The following is a 19328-nucleotide window of genomic DNA, read 5'->3' on the forward strand; positions in this document are numbered from 1 at the left end:
TCCTGTACAACCCTCCCACGGTGAGCGTCCGAACTAACACCACCAGCTCGGAATACTTCCAGCTACAAAGAGGCACAAGGCAAGGATGCCCACTCCTGTTTGCATTAGCACTCGAACCCTTGGCAATAGCCCGACCGGGTGCGAAAAGTTGGAAGGGCAGCCATTGAAACGACAGAGAGCAGAAACTCGCTCTATGCAGATGACCTGCTCCTGTACATCTCAAAGCCGCAGGAAGGACTGAAAGCAATCGTGCGGATCCTGAAAAAGTTTGGAATCTTCTGATTACAAACTCAACCTGGGCAAAAGCGAGGCATTCACAGTGAACCCAAGCGGGGGAGGGACAGAGTTGGAGGGACTCCTGTTCAAAATAGCCCAAAACAGATTTTGATACCTGGGGATCCAAATAGCCAGAGACTGGACACAGATCCACAAATGGAACCTGACCAGCCTGGTTAGAGGAAGTCAAAAAGGACCTACAGAGATGGAACGCACTCCCATTCTCCCAGTGGTAATGGACACACTGAAAACGTGGGGTCAACTAAGACAATATTTCGGGCTGACCGGGATGTCTCCGATGGCCCCCATCTGCGGTAACCACAGATTCCCACCAGCTATGCTAGACACAACATTTTAAAAATGGACAGGACAGGAGAACACTCATGTCAGGGACTTCTACGTAGAGCAGACTAGCGAAGCTGAACGAACTGACCAAGGAATGGGAATTGCCGGCAGGACAGGAAATGAGACATTACAAATAAAACATTTCCTCCGCAGACAGAAGGATACCCCAGTGCCCTGGGGACCACACTACTAGAGGACCTGATGACCACAGATAGCAAGATGGGGATACTCTGTGGGGAAAATATACAGACAGCTATTGGACAGAGCCCGAACACCACTGGACAATGGGAGGACGATCTGGGGACAGAAGTGGGGTGGGAACTCTGGAGCGAGGCTCTGAGCAGGGCCAACTCCACCTCCTCCTGCGCAAGGCTCAGCCTCATGCAGTTCAAAGTGGTGCATAGAGCACACCTGGCCAGACCCCTGAATGAGTGGGTTCTTCCCAGAGGTGGAGGATAAATGTGAAAGGTGCCAGAGGGGCCCGGCCAACCACACCTCCTCCTGCGCAAGGCTCAGCCTCATGCAGTTCAAAGTGGTGCATAGAGCACACCTGACCAGACCCCCGAATGAGTGGGTTCTTCCCAGAGATGGAGGATAAATGTGAAAGGTGCCAGAGGGGCCCGGCCAACCACACCCACATGTTATAGACATGCCCCAAACTTGCCGGGTTCTGCAGGCTTCTTGGAGGCAATGTCCAAGGTTGTGGGGCTGTGGGTAAAGCCATGCCCAAATGTGGCCATCTTCAGGGTATCAGAGCAGCCAGGGATACGCATGGGGAAGAGAGCCGACGCCCCAGCTTTCACTTCCCTAATCGCACGCCGGAGAATCCTGCTTGGCTGGCGATCAGCAGCACCACCCACAGCTGCAGATTGGCTTGCTGACCTTTCGGAATTTCTCCACCTGGAGAAGATAAAATACGGCATCCGATTGTCGGAGGAAGGCTTCCTTACTGCATGGGGCTATTTGTCGGTCTGTTTCAAAACCTGTTTGAGGCCAGCAACAGCCAGGAGGGGGAGAACTGGAAAGAATAGAAAGGGAAAAAAACAAAAGACAAGGAGCAACGCCAGGGACACAACCCTGGAAGGGAGAGGGGCAGAAAGTCTGAGACGGGCAAGGAGGGCACCCAGGGGTGTGGGGGAGGCAAAAAAAACAAAAAACACCCCGTATCAACCAGAGGGGACAGCAAGGGGGTGGGCGGGGGAGACACGCCAAACTAGACGGCAGCAACCTGTAAATAAAGTAAAGCAAGATAAAAAGCCTTTTTCCATTACACTGTACAATAAATAAACATGAATGTCAATGTACATAAGGTTGAAAATGCCAATAAAAAGATTTGATAAAAAAGAAAGAAAATTTGGGGTAGCATGGTACAGTAACTTGCTGTAACCTCAGCACTAAACTTTTGAGCAGCAGAAAATAATTTTGCACCCAGATGAAGCTCTAAAGGCATGAAATTTCAAAATGTTTGGGCAGTGGTTGGCACGGCTGCCTGACAGCCCCAGGGTCAATTCCATCCTTGGGTTATTGTGTGGGGCGTTTGCACGTTCTCAGTGGGTTTCCTCCCACAAAACAAAGCTGTGCAGGTTCAGTTACAGGGACAGGGCAATGGAGTGGATCTAGGCTTTTTCAGAGAGTTGGTGCAGACTAGATGAAACAAACGGCCTCCTTCTGCACTGTAGGGATTCAATGATTGAAAGTTAGCAGGTACAACAAAGTGAAGTACAAAATAAAGCCTTGCTACAATGGTATTGGGCTTCAACAAAGATACATCTGGGATACTGTGCAGTTTTAACCTCCAGATCAAAGGATATAATTGCACTGGAGGTAGTACAGCCAATATTCAGTAGATTGGTTCTTGGGATGAGGGTTGTCCCATGATGAGAGGCTAAGTTGGGCCCAAACTCTCACGTTTTCAAGAGCAAGAGGTGATCTTTTCAAAACATACAAGATTTTGAAAGGACTGGCCATGGATAGGCAGATTGTTTCAACTGGCTGGGGAACCAGTCAGGATGAGGGGTCAACCAGAGTAAGATACAGAGAAAGTTCTTTACTCAAGGGTTGTAAATCTTTGGGATTCTCTGTCAAAGAGCTGCGAATGTTCCATTAACTATACTGAAGGTCAAGAAAATAGATTTTTGGTGCCTCACCAAATCAATGGAAACAGGAGCAGGATGAAAATAGAGTTGAGACAGATGATCAGTCACGTGTACTGAATAACAGAACAAGCCGAGTTACATTGTGAGGAACATAGAAAAAGCAATAGACTATCAGAGGGGCTCCAAGTTTTAACCAACCTAACAATGTGAATAAGTCATTCTTGGAGGCCATTGGGATCTCATTCACTGATCCACATCAAGAATAATGGAGAACATAACTCAAGAACTTGAGGGCATCCCATTCACCATTTTGTATCACCATGTGGACTCCAAGCATATCCTGGCATTTCAAGGAAGCACTAGAAAGATTTCCATAAGCAATTTTATGCAAAGATGTAATCTGTACTGGGCTGAAGATTGCACTAAAACCTGACTGAAACATATTAGTGGCAGATGCAGTATATTGCCAAAAGTATTTTCTGCCTCAGCGAAAAACCATAAAGCATCACCAGTACAACATTGGCAGCTTGTGTCTTGAGTGCACATTAGAAATTCCAGTTGGATAAAGCAACTGCTCATTACTCTGATCCAAAGATCAGCTTCTTTGGTCATGTGACAGGCAAGTTACTTCTTCTCCCATCACTGAGCGTGTAATCCAATGCACCATTTTGCACTGGACTGCATACTTAAATAATGGCCAACGGGCACTGCAGATATAGATTTTTCACCAATCTGAAACAAAGAATGGGCAATGTTAAGGCATTAGGCCGGTCAAAGTTTATCCCTTTGGTACCTCAATTCTTCCCTCGGAAAATCCACTGAAGTCATAGAATCACGACTATGCAGGCTATCGAGTCTGCACCGGCACTCTGAAAGAGGCCCAATCCCCACAATATCCCTGTAACCACACCTAGGGCCAATTTAGCAGTTAATCCACCTAATCTGCACATCTTTGGACTGTGGAAGGAAAGCGAAGCAACCGGAGGAATCCATGCATACACGGGAGAATGTGCAAACTCCAGTCAACCAAGGTCAGAATCGTACCCGGCACATTCTCCCCGTGTTTGCATGGGTTTCACCCCGCTCCCCCCACCACCCAAAAGATGTGCAGGCTAGGTGAATTACCACATTAAATTGTCCCTTAATTGGATAAATAAAGAATTGGGTACTCTTTAAAAAAAAATTGTTTTAATTTTTTGTAAAAGAATCGAACCTGGGTGCCTAGCGTTGTGAGGCAGCAGTGCTAATCACTGTGCCACCCCTTTCCAATTCTCTACTTCCTTAGAATATGACCAACCTTGCCTCTATCATTCTCAACTGGAAGATTTGGTGTTCAATGAGATCCCTGTAAGCCCTTTCTGGGTTGTAAATCTCAATTCCCTAGCTAAATCAACTAGATCAATTTCACATTAAGTGCAGCAAGCCTGGTTCTAATGCTTTCTTTTTTGCAGTATGGTATCTGGAACGACTTTTCGTGTGATCCAACCTGTCCATTGTCTATGGAACTGAGACCACAGTGCCAGTTAGACTTCTTGTAGTATATTACTTCAATTTTACACTTGCTCACTCACCTTTCTGCCCTCGACCGGTGACAACATTCCAATGAGACTCAATGCAACGGAGGAAAAGCACCTCAGCTTTCAGCATGGCTCTTTAGCCTTCTAGACTCAAAACAGTGATTACAACCTCTACCTCCATTATTTTGCTGGTTCAGTTTGTTTAGCTTTTTTCCCTTCACTGTGTTTGGACATCTGCTATCCAGCCATTCACCACTGATCTGGATGCATCTTTACCCATTGTCTTGGGTCCGCCAAGTAACAGCAGTAAAACAAATTTAACAAGGCATAATAGAACAACAATACTTAGAAATCTACCCAGCAAAAGCAGGAGCCAGCATACAAAACACATGAGCTACAACATTCCCACTAATGATTAGCAGGCACCTAGACAGAATCAGATGCAAGTTGCTTTATTAGTACAAACAGCTTGCCTAGACGACTGATATCAGTGGAGGTAGACACCTGCTCATTTCTAGAGTCAAAGTATTTGAGGGGAGACAGTCAAATACACAGAAGGATTAACCACATCTTACTGAAGTTGCATTTATCAGCCCGAAATTAGTCTCCACTAGACACCTACTACTACTTCACCCAAGTGTTCTTGCAATAGGTTTACGAGGACTCTGAACTCCAAGAGTAATGAATGCAGAGAGGAGTGTAGAGGGCAGTAGCTCAGGAGGGAAGAAAAAATTCAATCAAGCATTAAGTAAAACTTTTTGGTGCTTTAGTAGTCAATAAAAATGCACATTGACAATGGAGTTTGACGTAGTTTAATGCAAGTGTTTGATGTACTGCCCTTGCTACTATCACAAACAGTAAAACCAATCCTGCAATCCCAATGCTACTTTTATGAGCATTTGGGTTGAACTGCTCAAACAACAATACCACATACTGCATGAGTTATAGGAAGGGGAAGAAATCAAGTAATATTTCGTCTGGATTCTGTAGAAACAAAATTATATGCAATAACCATTTCGAAAGCATACAGATTCTGTTTAAGAAGTTGTCTCCACACAGGGATCAGATCTCATCTGTACTAACAAATTCAATCAAGTGGATATGTAAAGCATTTCAAGTAGTACTAAAGTAGACTAAGACAATAGCAAGGTGTGGTTTTGCACCGGTTTCTATTTTGTGTCTCAGGGTAGCTGTCACATGGCACAAAAAAACAAGTCAAGGAAGCCATGGCAAATTTGCCCTGATGTTGCACAAGCCCTGTTCATTGAGTCCACATCCTTAGTACCCGACTAAACAAAATATAAATCTGCTAGTCATGCAGTAAACAAGGCACAATCTAAACAAAAGATTCACCTGACACTGGCAACTCAAGACTATTTTGGCATTCAGTCAATTATTCCAACTATTACACTGCTTTTTATTCAACGTTATTAGAGAATAATAAAAGCAAATTACTGTATATGCTGGAATCTGAAACCAAAAGAGAAAATGCTGGAAAATCTCAGCAGGTCTTGCAGCATCTGTAGGGAGAGAAAAGAACTAACGTTTCGAGTCCAGATGGCCCTTTGTCAAAGCTTTGGGCAGCACGGTAGCATAATGGTTAGCACAGTTACTTCACAGCACCAGGGTCCCAGGTTCGATTTCGGCTTGGGTCACTATCTGTGTGGAGTCTGCACATTCTCCGTGTCTGCGTGGGTTTCCTCCGGATGCTCGGTTTCCTCCCACAAGTCCCGAAAGACGTGCTTGTTAGGTGAATTGGATATTCTGAATTCTCCCGGTGTAACCAAACAGGCGGCGGACTGTGGTGACTAGGGGCTTTTCACAGAAACTTCATTGTAAGTCTATTTAATGTAAGTCTATTTATGACTCAAGATTATTATTAGCTCTTTTATCTTCCTACAGATGCTGCAAGACCTGATGAGATTTTCCAGCATTTTCTCTTTCAGTTGGAGAATAATAAACTCTTGCAAGGATTGTAAAGGGCTAGTTCAACTAATAAAATGACGACCTTGTAGCAGATAAGAGAAACATGAAACAAAGAAAAGGCAGTTTTTGCTGAAGTTTAATGTTCATTTTGCATTAGATATTTAAAAGCATTTCACACACTTTTATTCAGTGCCACAGGTTTTGCACTGATACAAAAATCCTCATTTAACTGAACAGTCTCTTCACAACATGAATCCAGAAGATTTATGGACACGAATATTACTGATGGGATACGGAAATAGTCCCATGAAAGATCAAATAACTTAATCTAAAGGAACTAAAAAATATCAGTAGTTAACTGGATTCAGCTAATCACAATTAGTTGAGTGTTAAGGCCAGGCTTAAGTGCTGCATGTCCCCAGTATTTTTGAGGCTGATGGTGAAACATGTCTTTTTGATGTGGAATTTTAAAAAAATCTTTCAGTCAGAAATCCAACACTATTTTCTACATATAGTTTCCATTTAATTTGTTCAATTACTAGTATGTAATTCTTGAAAGTACCATTTTGCCAGTTTAAAATTTAGGATTTTAATTTACTCCACACTATAGTAAAAAAAAGTCCTTCACTGAGTTCATGGACTAAATGAGAGCATGGGAAACCAATGTTGCTACAAGTACACATCTGGAATCTGCACACATGTCAAGTCCTACACAAGTCCAATTTTAGTTCCCATCACCAAACTTCAAAGAAAATACATCTTATTAAATGAGACAATAGCAGCTACAAAGTCATTCACCATCGCATTATGTTCCTATCTACACTCAAAGCTGCTCAAGATTGGGAAAACAAAGTTTATGTTGGTCTAACGGAAAGGTGTAACAATGGTCGCTTTATTGATAACAACCTAATACAACCAGAACATTACTAAACACTTTTTGAAAGGAAAAAAAAACTTTACACAAACATGACTAAAAAATTTGTTTCATATAAAAGAAATCTTCAGCAAATAGGTCAGCTGGCCTTAAAGGTTGAAAGTTGAATACATCAGATCTTCAGTAGCGACCTGAAAGAGATATCATTCAAAGCATTAAAATCTCTTGTATCAGTACAAGATTATCCAAGCTTCTCATCTCCGGAATTTAAGTAACATAGCACCTCCGAGGTAGCGTGTGAAGTTAAAATCCTAAGAATTTCTATAACCACAAGCTATTACTGAGAATATATTCTGCTTAGACTTGGCTTTAATTTTTAGGCCACAAAATTTATAGGACAAGCCAAGAAATGCAAGGAGACCCAGGACTGAGGTGCCAGGGTTCAAGGACTAAGCCAGTTTGGTGAACCCAGATTTTCTCTTTTGATGTAATTTGCATGGCTACCATTGGAGGCGAGTGAAGTTCTAACAGCTGTTTTGGCACAGTCTGGAGTGAGATTTTAAATTCACAGTGAATGAATTGTTCAGACTATTTATTAGCAGAAAGCAAATTTGCTTTAATTTTAATGAAAAGATATTCTGTACAATTTGCTTCGGTACATACAGGAAGATTCTGAAATTAATATAATTTAAGCCATAAACATGGTATGTCACCTTAACTAATCCCCCAATCAGAGTAAACCAATTCTACTTGGTATCACTTGTGCTCAGGATTGGAGAATGACCTGTTCCTACACCATCCGCACCCCCACGATGGAGCAAGGGAACCTTGACCAGATTCTTTTCGGTCTTCCCCAACTTCCTTAAATGGCTGTATCGTTATATCAAAATCATTCATAACAAGTACTTATCTATTAGCGAACATTGAACGTACGTGGAGAGTAAGAACGTGACCTTGAGCGAGAACGATAGCCACCCCTGCTATAATAGGGAGAGGGAGAACGTCTTCTGAAACAAAAAATCTCATTAGTCACGATACCAGAGGAAATGCAACATACCTGAAACTCGTGGCAATGGAATGTAGTGGTGGTCTACTGCAACAGGACGAAAAGTTGCCACAATTTGTATTTTATAACACAAGGGTGGTTAATGAGCCACGGAATCTCAGCTTGTTCGTTTTCTTTAATAAATTTAAAGGACCCAAATATTTTTTTTCAATTAAGGGGCAATTCAGCATGGCCAATCCACCAACCCTGCACATCTTTGGGTTGTGGGGGGCGAGACCCACGCAGACACGGGGAAAATGTGCAAACTCGACACAGACAGTGACTCGGGGATCTCAGCTTATTCTGATGCCAATAAATAATGTTTTTGTGCTAGTGTCTGGCAAATCTGGAACTGCTTTGACAATCGGGATGGACGATAGATCTAATTTCTTCCAAGATTATCCAGCAACAGCTATTCTGATAGTGTCACTAACTGCAAGACCTTTCATGTATGGTTTTATATGACGTACAGGATTAATCTTATTGCCCAGGTAAACGGCAACCTTCACGTTCACAGGAACAGATTGCGCTTGCATCTGTTACAACCAACGGCAAAAGGGTGGCTAGCAACTTTTAGCCTAAAGACCGGCCTGCCACTTTTTTTTTTGGGGGGGGGGGGGGGGGGGGGGGGGGGGGGGGGGGGTTAACCAAATAGCAGAGAGATTAACATTTTAAATATTGTCAATGACCAGACATTATTCTAGTTCCCTCCACGTAAAACTGCCCACAGTTGATTCGAGTATAGCATTAACCAGTGTGGGGGGGTTGGGGAATTTCCCCATTCAAAAGGTTTGGGGCTCGATGTGGTATTCCTGCAAGGGAGGTGGCTTCGGGTGCAGGACCAGATAAGGTTGCTGAAAGAGTGGGTGAGCCAGGTTTTTCACTCTGGGTTCGACAGTAAGTCAAGGGGGTGTGGCGATTTTGATTAGTAAAAGGGTTCATTTTCAGGTGCTGACGGTAAACCGGGAGTCATTGTATGATGCCTACGGGTACACCGGAGGGTAAGGCAATGCGCTAGTGAATGCATATGCCCCAAATTGGGACAATGTTAAGTTTATGAAACAGTTGTTGGCTGCCATTCCGGAGTTGGGATACACACCAGTTGATTTTAGGGGGGATTTTTACTGTGTTTTAGATCCAAAGTTATATAGCTTCAGGGCTAGGTCACGGTCTCTTTCAGGAATGGCAAAGATGTTGTCTGCATTTATGGACGAGGCAGGAGGGGTGGATCACGAGGGTACAGAATTTTAGTTTTTTTTTGCCAGCACACAACATATACTCAAGGATCGGCTTCTTAGTTATGGGTAAGACTTTGCTCCCTGGGGTATTCAGCAGTGGCCCTCTCAGACCATGCGCTACATTGGTTGGATCTGAAGCTGTAGGTGGGTCAGGCACAGCGTACAGGTGGTAGTTGGATGTTGGTTTGTTGGCCGACCTCAGGTTTTGTGTCAAGATTTCTAGGGTCATTGGGTACAATGTGGCATGGAATGACAACCGGAATGTCTTGCCATCTACATGTGGGAGGCATTAAAGGCGGTGATTGTGGGGAGGTCATTGCATACAAGGCTCATATGAATAGGGAGGCAAGGCAGGAGAGCCAGGAGTTGGTGGATCGGGAGTTTGCGAGTGATCCTCCAACAGAGCTTTGGGCATGCAGGAAAAAGCTGCAAATGCAGTTGGACCTGTTGTCCATGGCAATGACAGTGTTTTTCAAACTTTTTCCGGGGACCCATTTATACCAACCGGCCAACCTTCGCGACCCAACGCGGCCGACCTTCGTGACCCACCATTTCCTCTTGCCTTGTTGGTGCTGACAAAAATGGAGGAAATGGTTTTGGGTCCCTTTGGCCTCCTGAACGTGTTAAAAAAGGCTGCGACAGTATAAAAAAGTGCAGCCGCACTGCTCATGCGTGCCCGATCATCGGTGCGCATAGTTTTGCACGCATGCGCAGTGCGGCGCTCATCTGGGAGAAAGCAGCTCAAACTGGCACAGTCTAAGTTACTACTCAGACCCTCACGAGAAATAAAAACACCATAGGAGCCGACTTCCGGGTGTGGCGATGACCAGCTAAGTCGCACGTTTCGGCAGCTCCCGGTGGAACGGACTTTTGGGCTCTTAATAGGAGCCCCAACGGCAATTTAAACGGCCAAAAACACTGCGGTAAACTAGAAGGGAATCCCCCCGGACACGCATGGATAAAGGAGAGGATAGCAGCTGGATTGCGGAGGATCCTCTGGAGCAGCGGCAAGGAAGGCAAGCTCAAAGCAAGATGGCGTCGGAAGGTGGCCGCTTGTTATGGGGCCCAGACCAACAAGAGTTCCTGCGGCGCTGTGTGGAAAAGCTGAAAAAGGAATTGAAGGAGCTGTTGGCCCCGATATTACAGGCGATCGAAGGGCGAAAGGAGGAGCAGAGGACCCAAGAGCTGGAGCTTCGGGTCGTGAAGGCAAAGGCTGCTGAAAATGAAGATGAAATACAAGGCCTGGTGGTGAAGACAGAGACGCACGAGGCGCAGCACAAAAGGTGTGGGGAAAGGCTGGAAGTACTGGAGAATAATTCGAGGAGGAAGAATTTAAGGGTTCTGGGTCTTCCCGAAGGCGTAGAAGGGGCGGACGTCGGGACATATGTGAGCACGATGCTTCACTCGCTAATGGGATCGGAGGCCCCGACGGGCCCTTTGGAGGTGGAGGGAGCTTATCGAGTTATGGCGCGAAGACCAAGGGCAGGAGAAATACCTCGAGCCATAGTGGTGAGGTTTCACCGCTATAATGACAGAGAGATGGTCCGAAGATGGGCGAAGAAAACTCGGAGCTGCAGGTGGGAGAACGCGGTGATCCGCGTATACCAGGATTGGAGTGCGGAGGTGGCGAGAAGGAGGGCAAGTTTTAATCGGGCTAAGGCAGTGCTTCACAAAAAGAAGATCCAGTTTGGAATGTTACAACCGGCGAGATTGTGGGTCACACACCAAGGGAACCACCACTACTTTGAGACGGCAGAAGAGGTGTGGACATTCATTGTGGACGAGAAGCTGGAATAGTCTGGCGAGAGAAAGAACTTTTGGGACAAAGTGGTGGGGTGATTATGTGGGGCGTGGAAAAGGGGGGGGGGGGGGGGGGGAAGAGATGATTTTTCAGTTTGTTAATCTTGCAATCCTGCAACTTTTCTCTCTTCCCCATGTTTGGGGGGGGGGGGTGACTGAGTATGAGGAACTGTGGGCGCCGGTCATTAGGGGCGGGGCCAAGTGGGAAATGCAGGCTTTGTTCCCGCGCTATGGTAATTATGGCGGGAACAGGGACGCAGGAAGGAGGGGGCCTCGCACAGTGGGGGCCGAGGACAAGGGGGGAAGCCGAGGTCAGCCAGAGTTCGCTGACTTCTGGGAGCAACATGGGGGGTGCAACTACGCTAGGAAGGGATCTAGCCGGGGGGGGGGGGGGGGGGGGTGTTCACTGGGTTGCTGCTGCTAAGGAGAAGGGGGAGCTGTTATGGGATGGGGTGGTCGAGGCGGGAAGGCGCCGTCAGGGGGATACACGGGTACGTGGGAACCGGGTTAAAAAAGGGGATGGCTAGTCGACAAGGGGGGGGGGGGGGTAAAGAGCCCCCCAACCCGGCTGATCACGTGGAACGTGAGGGGGCTGAACGGGCCGATTAAAAGGGCACGGGTACTCGCACACCTAAAGAAATTAAAGGCAGATATGGTTATGTTGCAGGAGACGCATCGGAAACTGATAGACCAGGTTAGACTACGTAAAGGATGGGTGGGGCAGGTGTTTCATTCGGGTTTGGATGCGAAGAACAGGGGGGTGGCTATCTTGGTGGGGAAACGGGTACTGTTTGAGGCAAAGACCATAGTGGCGGATAGTGGGGGTAGATATGTGATGGTGAGTGGCAGATTGCAAGGGGAGGCGGTGGTTCTGGTGAACGTATATGACCCGAACTGGGATGATGCAAATTTTATGAGGCGTATGTTGGGACGTAACCCGGATCTGGAGGCAGGAAAGTTGGTAATGGGGGGAGATTTCAATACGGTGCTTGATCCAGGGCTGGACCGATCGAGGTCCAGGACCGGGAGGAGGCCGGCAGCAGCCAGGGTGCTCAAGGACTTCATGGAGCAGATGGGAGGGGTAGACCCCTGGAGATTTAGTAGGCCTAGGAGTAAGGAGTTCTCATTTTTCTCCCATGTTCACAAAGTATATTCACGGATAGACTTTTTTGTCTTGGGAAGGGCACTGATTCCGAAGGTGACAGGGACGGAATATACGGCCATAGCTATTTCGGACCACGCCCCACATTGGGTAGACCTGGAGGTAGGAGAGGAAAAAGAACAGCACCCACTCTGGAAAATGGATATGGGCTTATTGGCGGATGAGGGGGGATGTTTAAGGGTGAGGGGGTGTATCGAAAGTTACTTGGAGCTTAATGATAATGGAGAGGTTCAGGTGGGAGTGGTCTGGGAGGCGTTGAAGGCGGTGGTTAGAGGGGAAATTATATCCATATGGGCACATAAAGGGAAACAAGAGGGTAAAGAAAGGGAGCGATTGCTGAAAGAACTTTTGAGGGTGGACAGGCAATATGCGGAGGCACCGGAGGAGGGACTGTGCAGGGAAAGACAAAGGCTACATGTGGAGTTTGACCTGCTGACCACGGGTAGGGCGGAGGCACAGTGGAGGAGGGCACAGGGTGTACAGTATGAGTATGGAGAGAAGGCGAGTCGGCTACTGGCCCACCAATTGAGGAAGAGGGGAGCAGCGAGGGAGATAGGTGGGGTGAGAGATGAGGAGGGAGAGATGGAACGGGGAGCGGAGAGAGTGAACGGGGTGTTCAAGGCATTTTATGAGAGGTTATATCAGGCTCAGCCCCCGGAAGGGAAGGAGGGAATGATGTGTTTCTTGGATCAGCTGGAATTCCCTAAGGTGGAGGAGCAGGAGAGGGCGGGACTGGGAGCACAGATTGAGATGGAGGTGGTGGTAAATGGGATTGGGAGCATGCAGGCGGGGAAGGCCCCGGGACCAGACGGATTACCGGTGGAATTTTATAGGAAGTATATGGACTTACTGGCCCCGCTTCTGACGAGAACCTTTAATGAGGCTAGGGAAAGGGGGCAGCTGCCCCCGACTATGTCGGAGGCAACGATATCGCTCCTTTTGAAGAAGGAAAAAGACCCGCTGCAGTGTGGGTCCTACAGGCCCATTTCCCTTTTAAATGTAGATGCTAAGCTCTTGGCCAAGGTGATGGCGACGAGGATAGAGGATTGTGTTCCCGGGGTGGTCCACGAGGATCAAACTGGGTTCGTAAAGGGGAGACAGCTGAACACAAACATACGGAGGTTGCTAGGGGTAATGATGATGCCCCCACCAGAGGGGGAGGCGGAGATAGTGGTGGCGATGGACACCGAGAAAGCATTCGACAGAGTGGAGTGGGATTATCTGTGGGAGGTGCTGAGGAGATTTGGTTTTGGAGAAGGGTATATCGGATGGGTACAGCTGCTGTATAGGGCCCCGGTGGCGAGCATGGTCACGAACAGGCAGAGGTCTGACTACTTCCGTCTTCATAGAGGGACAAGGCAGGGGTGTCCCCTGTCTCAGTTACTGTTTGCATTGGCGATTGAGCCCCTGGCCATAGCACTGAGGGGCTCCAGGAAGTGGAGGGGAGTGCTCAGGGGAGGAGAAGAACACCGGGTATCCTTGTATGCAGATGATTTATTGCTGAATGTTGCGGACCCAGTGGAGGGGATGCCTGAGATAATGCAGACACTCAGGGAGTTTGGGGAATTTTCGGGGTACAAATTGAATATGGGTAAGAGTGAGCTGTTTGTGGTGCATCCGGGGGAGCAGAGCAGGGGAATAGATGACTTACCGCTGAGGAAGGTGACAAGAGATTTCCGGTACTTAGGGATTCAGATAGCCAGGAGTTGGGGAACCTTACACCGGCTTAATCTAACAAGATTGGTGGAACAGATGGAGGAGGATTTTAAGAGCTGGGACATGGTGCCCCTGTCACTGGTGGGTAGGGTGCAGGCGGTTAAAATGGTAGTCCTCCCGAGATTCCTCTTTGTGTTTCAGTGCCTTCCAGTGATGGTCACGAAGGCTTTTTTCAAGAGAATTGAGAAAAGTGTCATGAGTTTTGTGTGGGCCGGGAAGACCCCGAGAGTGAGGAGGGGGTACTTGCAGCGTAGCAGGGATAGGGGGAGGCTGGCACTACTGAGCCTAAGTGAATACTACTGGGCCGCCAATATCTCAATGGTGTGTAAGTGGATGGGAGAAGGGGAGGGAGCGGCGTGGAAGAGATTGGAGATGGCGTCCTGCAAGGGAACCAGCCTACAAGCAATGCTGACGGCGCCGTTGCAGTTCTCCCCGAAGAAATACACCACAAGTCCAGTGGTGGTGGCAACACTAAAAATTTGGGGGCAGTGGAGACGACATAGGGGAAGGACGGGAGCCTCGGAGCGGTCCCCGATAAGAAATAACCATAGGTTTGTCCCGGGGAGAATGGATGGGGGATTTGGAGCATGGCAAAGAGCTGGGGTTGTGCAACCGAGAGATCTGTTCGTAGACGGGACGTTTGCGAGTTTGGGAGCGCTGACGGAAAAATATGGGTTGCCCCAAGGGAATGCATTTCGGTACATGCAACTGAGGGCTTTTGCGAGGCAACAGGTGAGGGAATTCCCGCAGCTCCCGACGCAGGAGATTCAAGATAGAGTGATCTCAGGGACATGGGTGGGGGATGGTAGGGTGTCGGATATATACAGGGAAATGAGGGATGAGGGGGAGATCATGGTGGATGAGCTGAAGGGGAAATGGGAAGAGGAGCTGGGGGAAGAGATTGAGGAGGGGCTGCGGGCTGATGCCCTACGTAGGGTAAACTCGTCGTCCTCGTGCGCCAGGCTAAGCCTGATACAATTCAAGGTTTTGCACAGGGCACATATGACCGGAGCAAAGCTCAGTAAATTTTTCGGGGTAGAGGATAGGTGTGGGAGATGCTCGAGAAGCCCAGCAAACCACACCCATGTTTTGGTCATGTCCGGGACTACAGGGGTTCTGGGTGGGGGTGGCAAAGGTGCTTTCGAAGGTGGTGGGGGTCCGGGTCAAGCCAAGCTGGGGGTTGGCTATATTCGGGGTTGCAGAAGAGCCGGGAGTGCAGGAGGCGAAAGAGGCTGATGTCTTGGCCTTTGCGTCCCTAGTAGCCCGGCGAAGGACATTGCTTATGTGGAAGGAAGCCATACCCCCAGGCGTGGAGACCTGGATAAATGATATGGCAGAGTTTATAAAACTAGAACGGGTAAAGTTTGCACTAAGGGGTTCGGCTCAAGGGTTCACCAGGCGGTGGCAACCGTTCATTGACTACCTCGCAGAAAGATAAAGGAAAGGGGAAGGTAACAGCAGCAACCCAGGAGAGGGGGTGGGGGGGGGGGCCCGGGCGGGTCCTCAGGGGTGTTTTTGTATAAATATTTGTATTAGGCTATGTATATTGGATTGTTTGATTTTATTTTTGGAGAGTTATTATTTTTGATAGGGCAGTTGCAATTTAGTTTCTATATTATTTATTTATTTGTTAAAAACGGCCACTGTTATTTATACTGTTTTACTGTTGTAAAAAGGAAAACCTTTGTATTGTTTTGTTTGGCCAAAAAATTTGAATAACATTTTTTTTTTAAAAAAACACCATAGGATACAATTAGTGCATTAATACAGATTTCAAAGTCTTGCAACTTCACTGGTTTCTAAAAAATAAACACTGAACAGAATGAGGTGTAATTAAATGAGGCAACATTGGAATTGCACGTGAAGCCCCCCACCATGCGCGCGCAAAAAAAGTTGCTTCATGCCTGCCTGCATACCTGTAAGATCTGCTGCAATACTCTCGGTCATCGTATCTGTCATATCGGTCATAACTGTCTCTGCGGCGTGAACTACTGCAATGTGAAATAAACACATGAATTGTTAAACAGATTCCTCTCTCACGCAATTTATAAACCAAAGTAACTCCTCAATGCCATAGTTACATTCTCAAAAAGTGCGTCTAAGCAAAACTATAGTAAACAAATCAGATTTTTTTTAACTGATGGATTAACTAGAGTTGGTGTGTTTTGGTCATTTCTTGTCATAAAAAAACATGCAACACTACTGTGCATGTACAGAACATTACTAAATGAAATAACTTTTAAAAGTCATATAAATTTCTAAACATAAGCAATTTCAATTATTCAAAGGTTTCACCACTGAACAAACTGATGGCAAGAATAGAATTATTAAATGGGGGGGGGGGGGGGGGCAGTGAACAGCATTCAAGCACAAACATTAGGATAAAATCCAGGGGGGGGGGGGGAGAGAAGAGAGAGAGACCATGATCTTGGGCCCATTGGGGGTGAACAGGATGTTTGGGGAATTTTATGGTAGGCTGTACAAGTCGGAACCCCCAGCCGGAGTGGAGGGGATGAGGCGGTTTTTGGAGGTACTGGAGTTTCCGAGGAAGGAAGAGCTGGTGGAGAGCCTAAGGGCCCCGATTGGGCTGTTCGAAGTGGTGATGGGCTGGAGGCTATGCAGTCGGGCAAGGCCACAGGGCCAGACGGGTACCCGGTGGAGTTTTATAAAATGTTCTCAGGAGTGCTGGGGGGCCTTGCTGGTAAGGGCGTTTAATGAGGCTAGGGAGCGTGGGGTATTTCCCCCCCCAACGATGTTACAGGCCTCAATTTCTCTTATCCTGAAGCGGGTTCAGGACCCGGAATAATGTGGGTCATACAGGCCAATCTCCCACCTAAATGTAGATGCCAAATGGCTGGCCAAGACCATGGCCTCGAGAATAGAGAAGTGTGTGCCAGGGGTGATAGGGGAGGACCAGACGGGATTTGTGAAAGGGAGGCAGCCAACGGCCAACGTCAGAAGACTGCTGAACGTGATTATGATGCCCTCCGAGGGATGGGAGGTGAAGGTGGTGGTCGCCATGAATGCGGAGAAGGCCTTTGATTGGCTGAAGTGGCAATACCTGTGGGAGGTCCTGGGTTGGTTCGGATTTGGGCAGGGTTTTGTGGACTGGGTCCGGTTGCTGCACCACGCATCGGTGGCGAGCGTGCAGACGAGCCGAGTGAGCTCGGATTATTTTAGGCTGCACCGGGGGACTGAGGCAGGGATGTCCACTCTCCCCACTGTTGTCTGCCTTGACTATAGAGCCACTGGCGATGGCGCTGAGAGCATCAAAGGACTGGCAGGGGATAGTGCGGGGGATGGGGAGAGCACAAGGTTTCATAATATGTGGAAGACCTACTTTTGTATATTTCTGACCCGCTGGGGGATTGAAGAGATTATGGGGATCCTTGGGAAATTCGGCCGGTTTTCAGGGTACAAATTAAATATGGGCAAAAGAGAGGTCTTTGCGATTCAGGCGAGGAGATGCCGTTCAAGGCGGTGGGAGGGAGTTTTCGGTATTTGGGAATCCAGGTGGCGCGGGATTGGGAGCAGCTACACAAGTTGAATTTTGGCTTGGTTAGCGGAGCAGATGAAGGAGGACTTTTGAAGGTGGGATATGCTCCCGTTGTCACTGGCAGGGAGGGTGCAGACAGTAAAGATGACGGTTCTCCCGAGATTTTTATTTACATTTCAGTGCCTGCCTATTTTTAATCACAAAGGCTTTTTTAAGAGGGTGAACATGGTGATCTCTGGGTTCATATGGGCGGGTAAATCCCCACGGGTAAAGAAGGTACTGCTGGAGCAAGGGGGGGGGGGGGGGGGGGGGGTTGGTGTGGGAGCAGCATCATTTAGGGGCACAGGTTTAGCAGCACTGGTAATGGCACCTCTGCCGTTCTCACCAGCTCGGTACTCCACAAACCCGGTGGTAGTGCCGGCTTTGAGGGTGTGGGGACAGTGGCAGAAGCACATGAGTGGAGGGAGTGTAGTTATGGGCTCTAATTGTGGCAATCACCAGTGTGCCAGGGAGCTAGATGGGGGGTTTCGGAGGTGGCAGCAAGCTGGGAATGAGCAGTTAGGGGACCCATTTATTGACGGCAGCTTCCCGTGCTTGGAGGAGGAGTTTGAGCTGCCAGGTGGGAATGGGTTTCGGTATCTGCAGGGGAGGGACTTTGCACGGAGGCAGGTTTCGACCTTTCTGCTCCTACCGCCCCACGGGATACTGGACAAGGTCGTGTCAAAAATGGGAATGGGGGAGGGGAAGGTCTCGGAAATTTATAAAGAGTTCATGGAATGGGAGGGATCCCCAATAGGAGACGTAAGGCGAAAATGGGAGGAAGAGTTGGACAAGGAGTGAGAGGCGGGATTGTGGGAGGATGCATGGAGTAGGGTTAACGCGTCCTTGTCGTGTGCCAGGCTTAGTCTGATACAATTCAAGGTGGTCCATAGGGCACATATGACTGTGCCTTGTATGAGCAGGTTCTTTGAAGGGGTGGAGGATAGGTGTGGGCGGTGTCCACATGTTTTCGGCATATCTGAAGCTTCGGAGATTCTGGCAAGGATTTGCCGATGTCATGTCCATGGTATTGATGGTACGGGTGGTCCAGAGGTGGCGATATTCGGGATGTCGGAAGACCCAGGAGTTCAGGGGGAGAGAGGCGCTGACGTTTTAGCATTTGACTCCCTGGGAGCCCGGAGACAGATCTTATTGGCATGGAGGGACTCCGAACCCCTGAAATCAGGGGTATGGGTTAGTGACATTGCCAGGACTCTCAGGCTTGAGAAGATCAAGTTCGCCCTGAGAGGATCGATGTTAGGGTTTGACCGGAGGTTTTCCTCTTGAAATTATTGTTAAAATGTTATAAATACCTTAAAATGTTTGGTTTTTAAAAAAAAAAGGAAAGTGAGTTGAGTTGTTATTTGGTTATCGACAGTTTGGGTGAGTTTTATTGTTGGATTCGCTGCCTGTGTGTCTATCCCTATCAGGTCCTCTGTCTGTTTCGGAGAAAGTTCCTTACTTACAGACTAAATAAATAAAATTAAAATCAGTTATTCACCGATGACAACGATTTAAAACTGTGCTTTAAATTCTGTGACCGCTGAATTCAATAAAGAGTGAGACCAACATCTATATTCAAATTCTCTTGTGGGGTCCACTGGCAAACAAAATAACAGCAAATGTCACAATGTTAAAGGGACATACGTTCCCTTCACGTCAGCAACGTTTTGCCTGTTCTCCCTGTCTGCGTGGGTTTCCTCCGGGTGCTCTGGCTTTCTCCCACAAGTCCCGAAAGACGTGCTGGTTAGGTGAATTGGACATTCTGAATTCTCCCTCAGTGTACCTGAACAGGTGC

At 47.6% G+C, this 19328-nt stretch overlaps 1 protein-coding gene across 1 annotated transcript in view; it reads right to left on the minus strand.

Moving 5' to 3' along the window:
* Positions 1-6278: 6278 nt before the first annotated feature.
* Positions 6279-19328, minus strand: part of tra2b (transformer 2 beta homolog) — a gene marked incomplete at its 5' end in the record, with an annotated part of 55957 nt that continues 42907 nt past the window's right edge. Inside the window, 3 exons of the mRNA XM_072494843.1 lie at positions 6279-7225; positions 7968-8041; positions 15912-15986. Of these exons, the coding sequence (XP_072350944.1) occupies positions 7215-7225; positions 7968-8041; positions 15912-15986 (160 nt within the window). The remainder of the gene's footprint in view (positions 7226-7967; positions 8042-15911; positions 15987-19328) is intronic.

Source organism: Scyliorhinus torazame, chromosome 2 (genome assembly GCF_047496885.1).
Source record: "Scyliorhinus torazame isolate Kashiwa2021f chromosome 2, sScyTor2.1, whole genome shotgun sequence".
Taxonomy (NCBI): domain Eukaryota; kingdom Metazoa; phylum Chordata; class Chondrichthyes; order Carcharhiniformes; family Scyliorhinidae; genus Scyliorhinus; species Scyliorhinus torazame.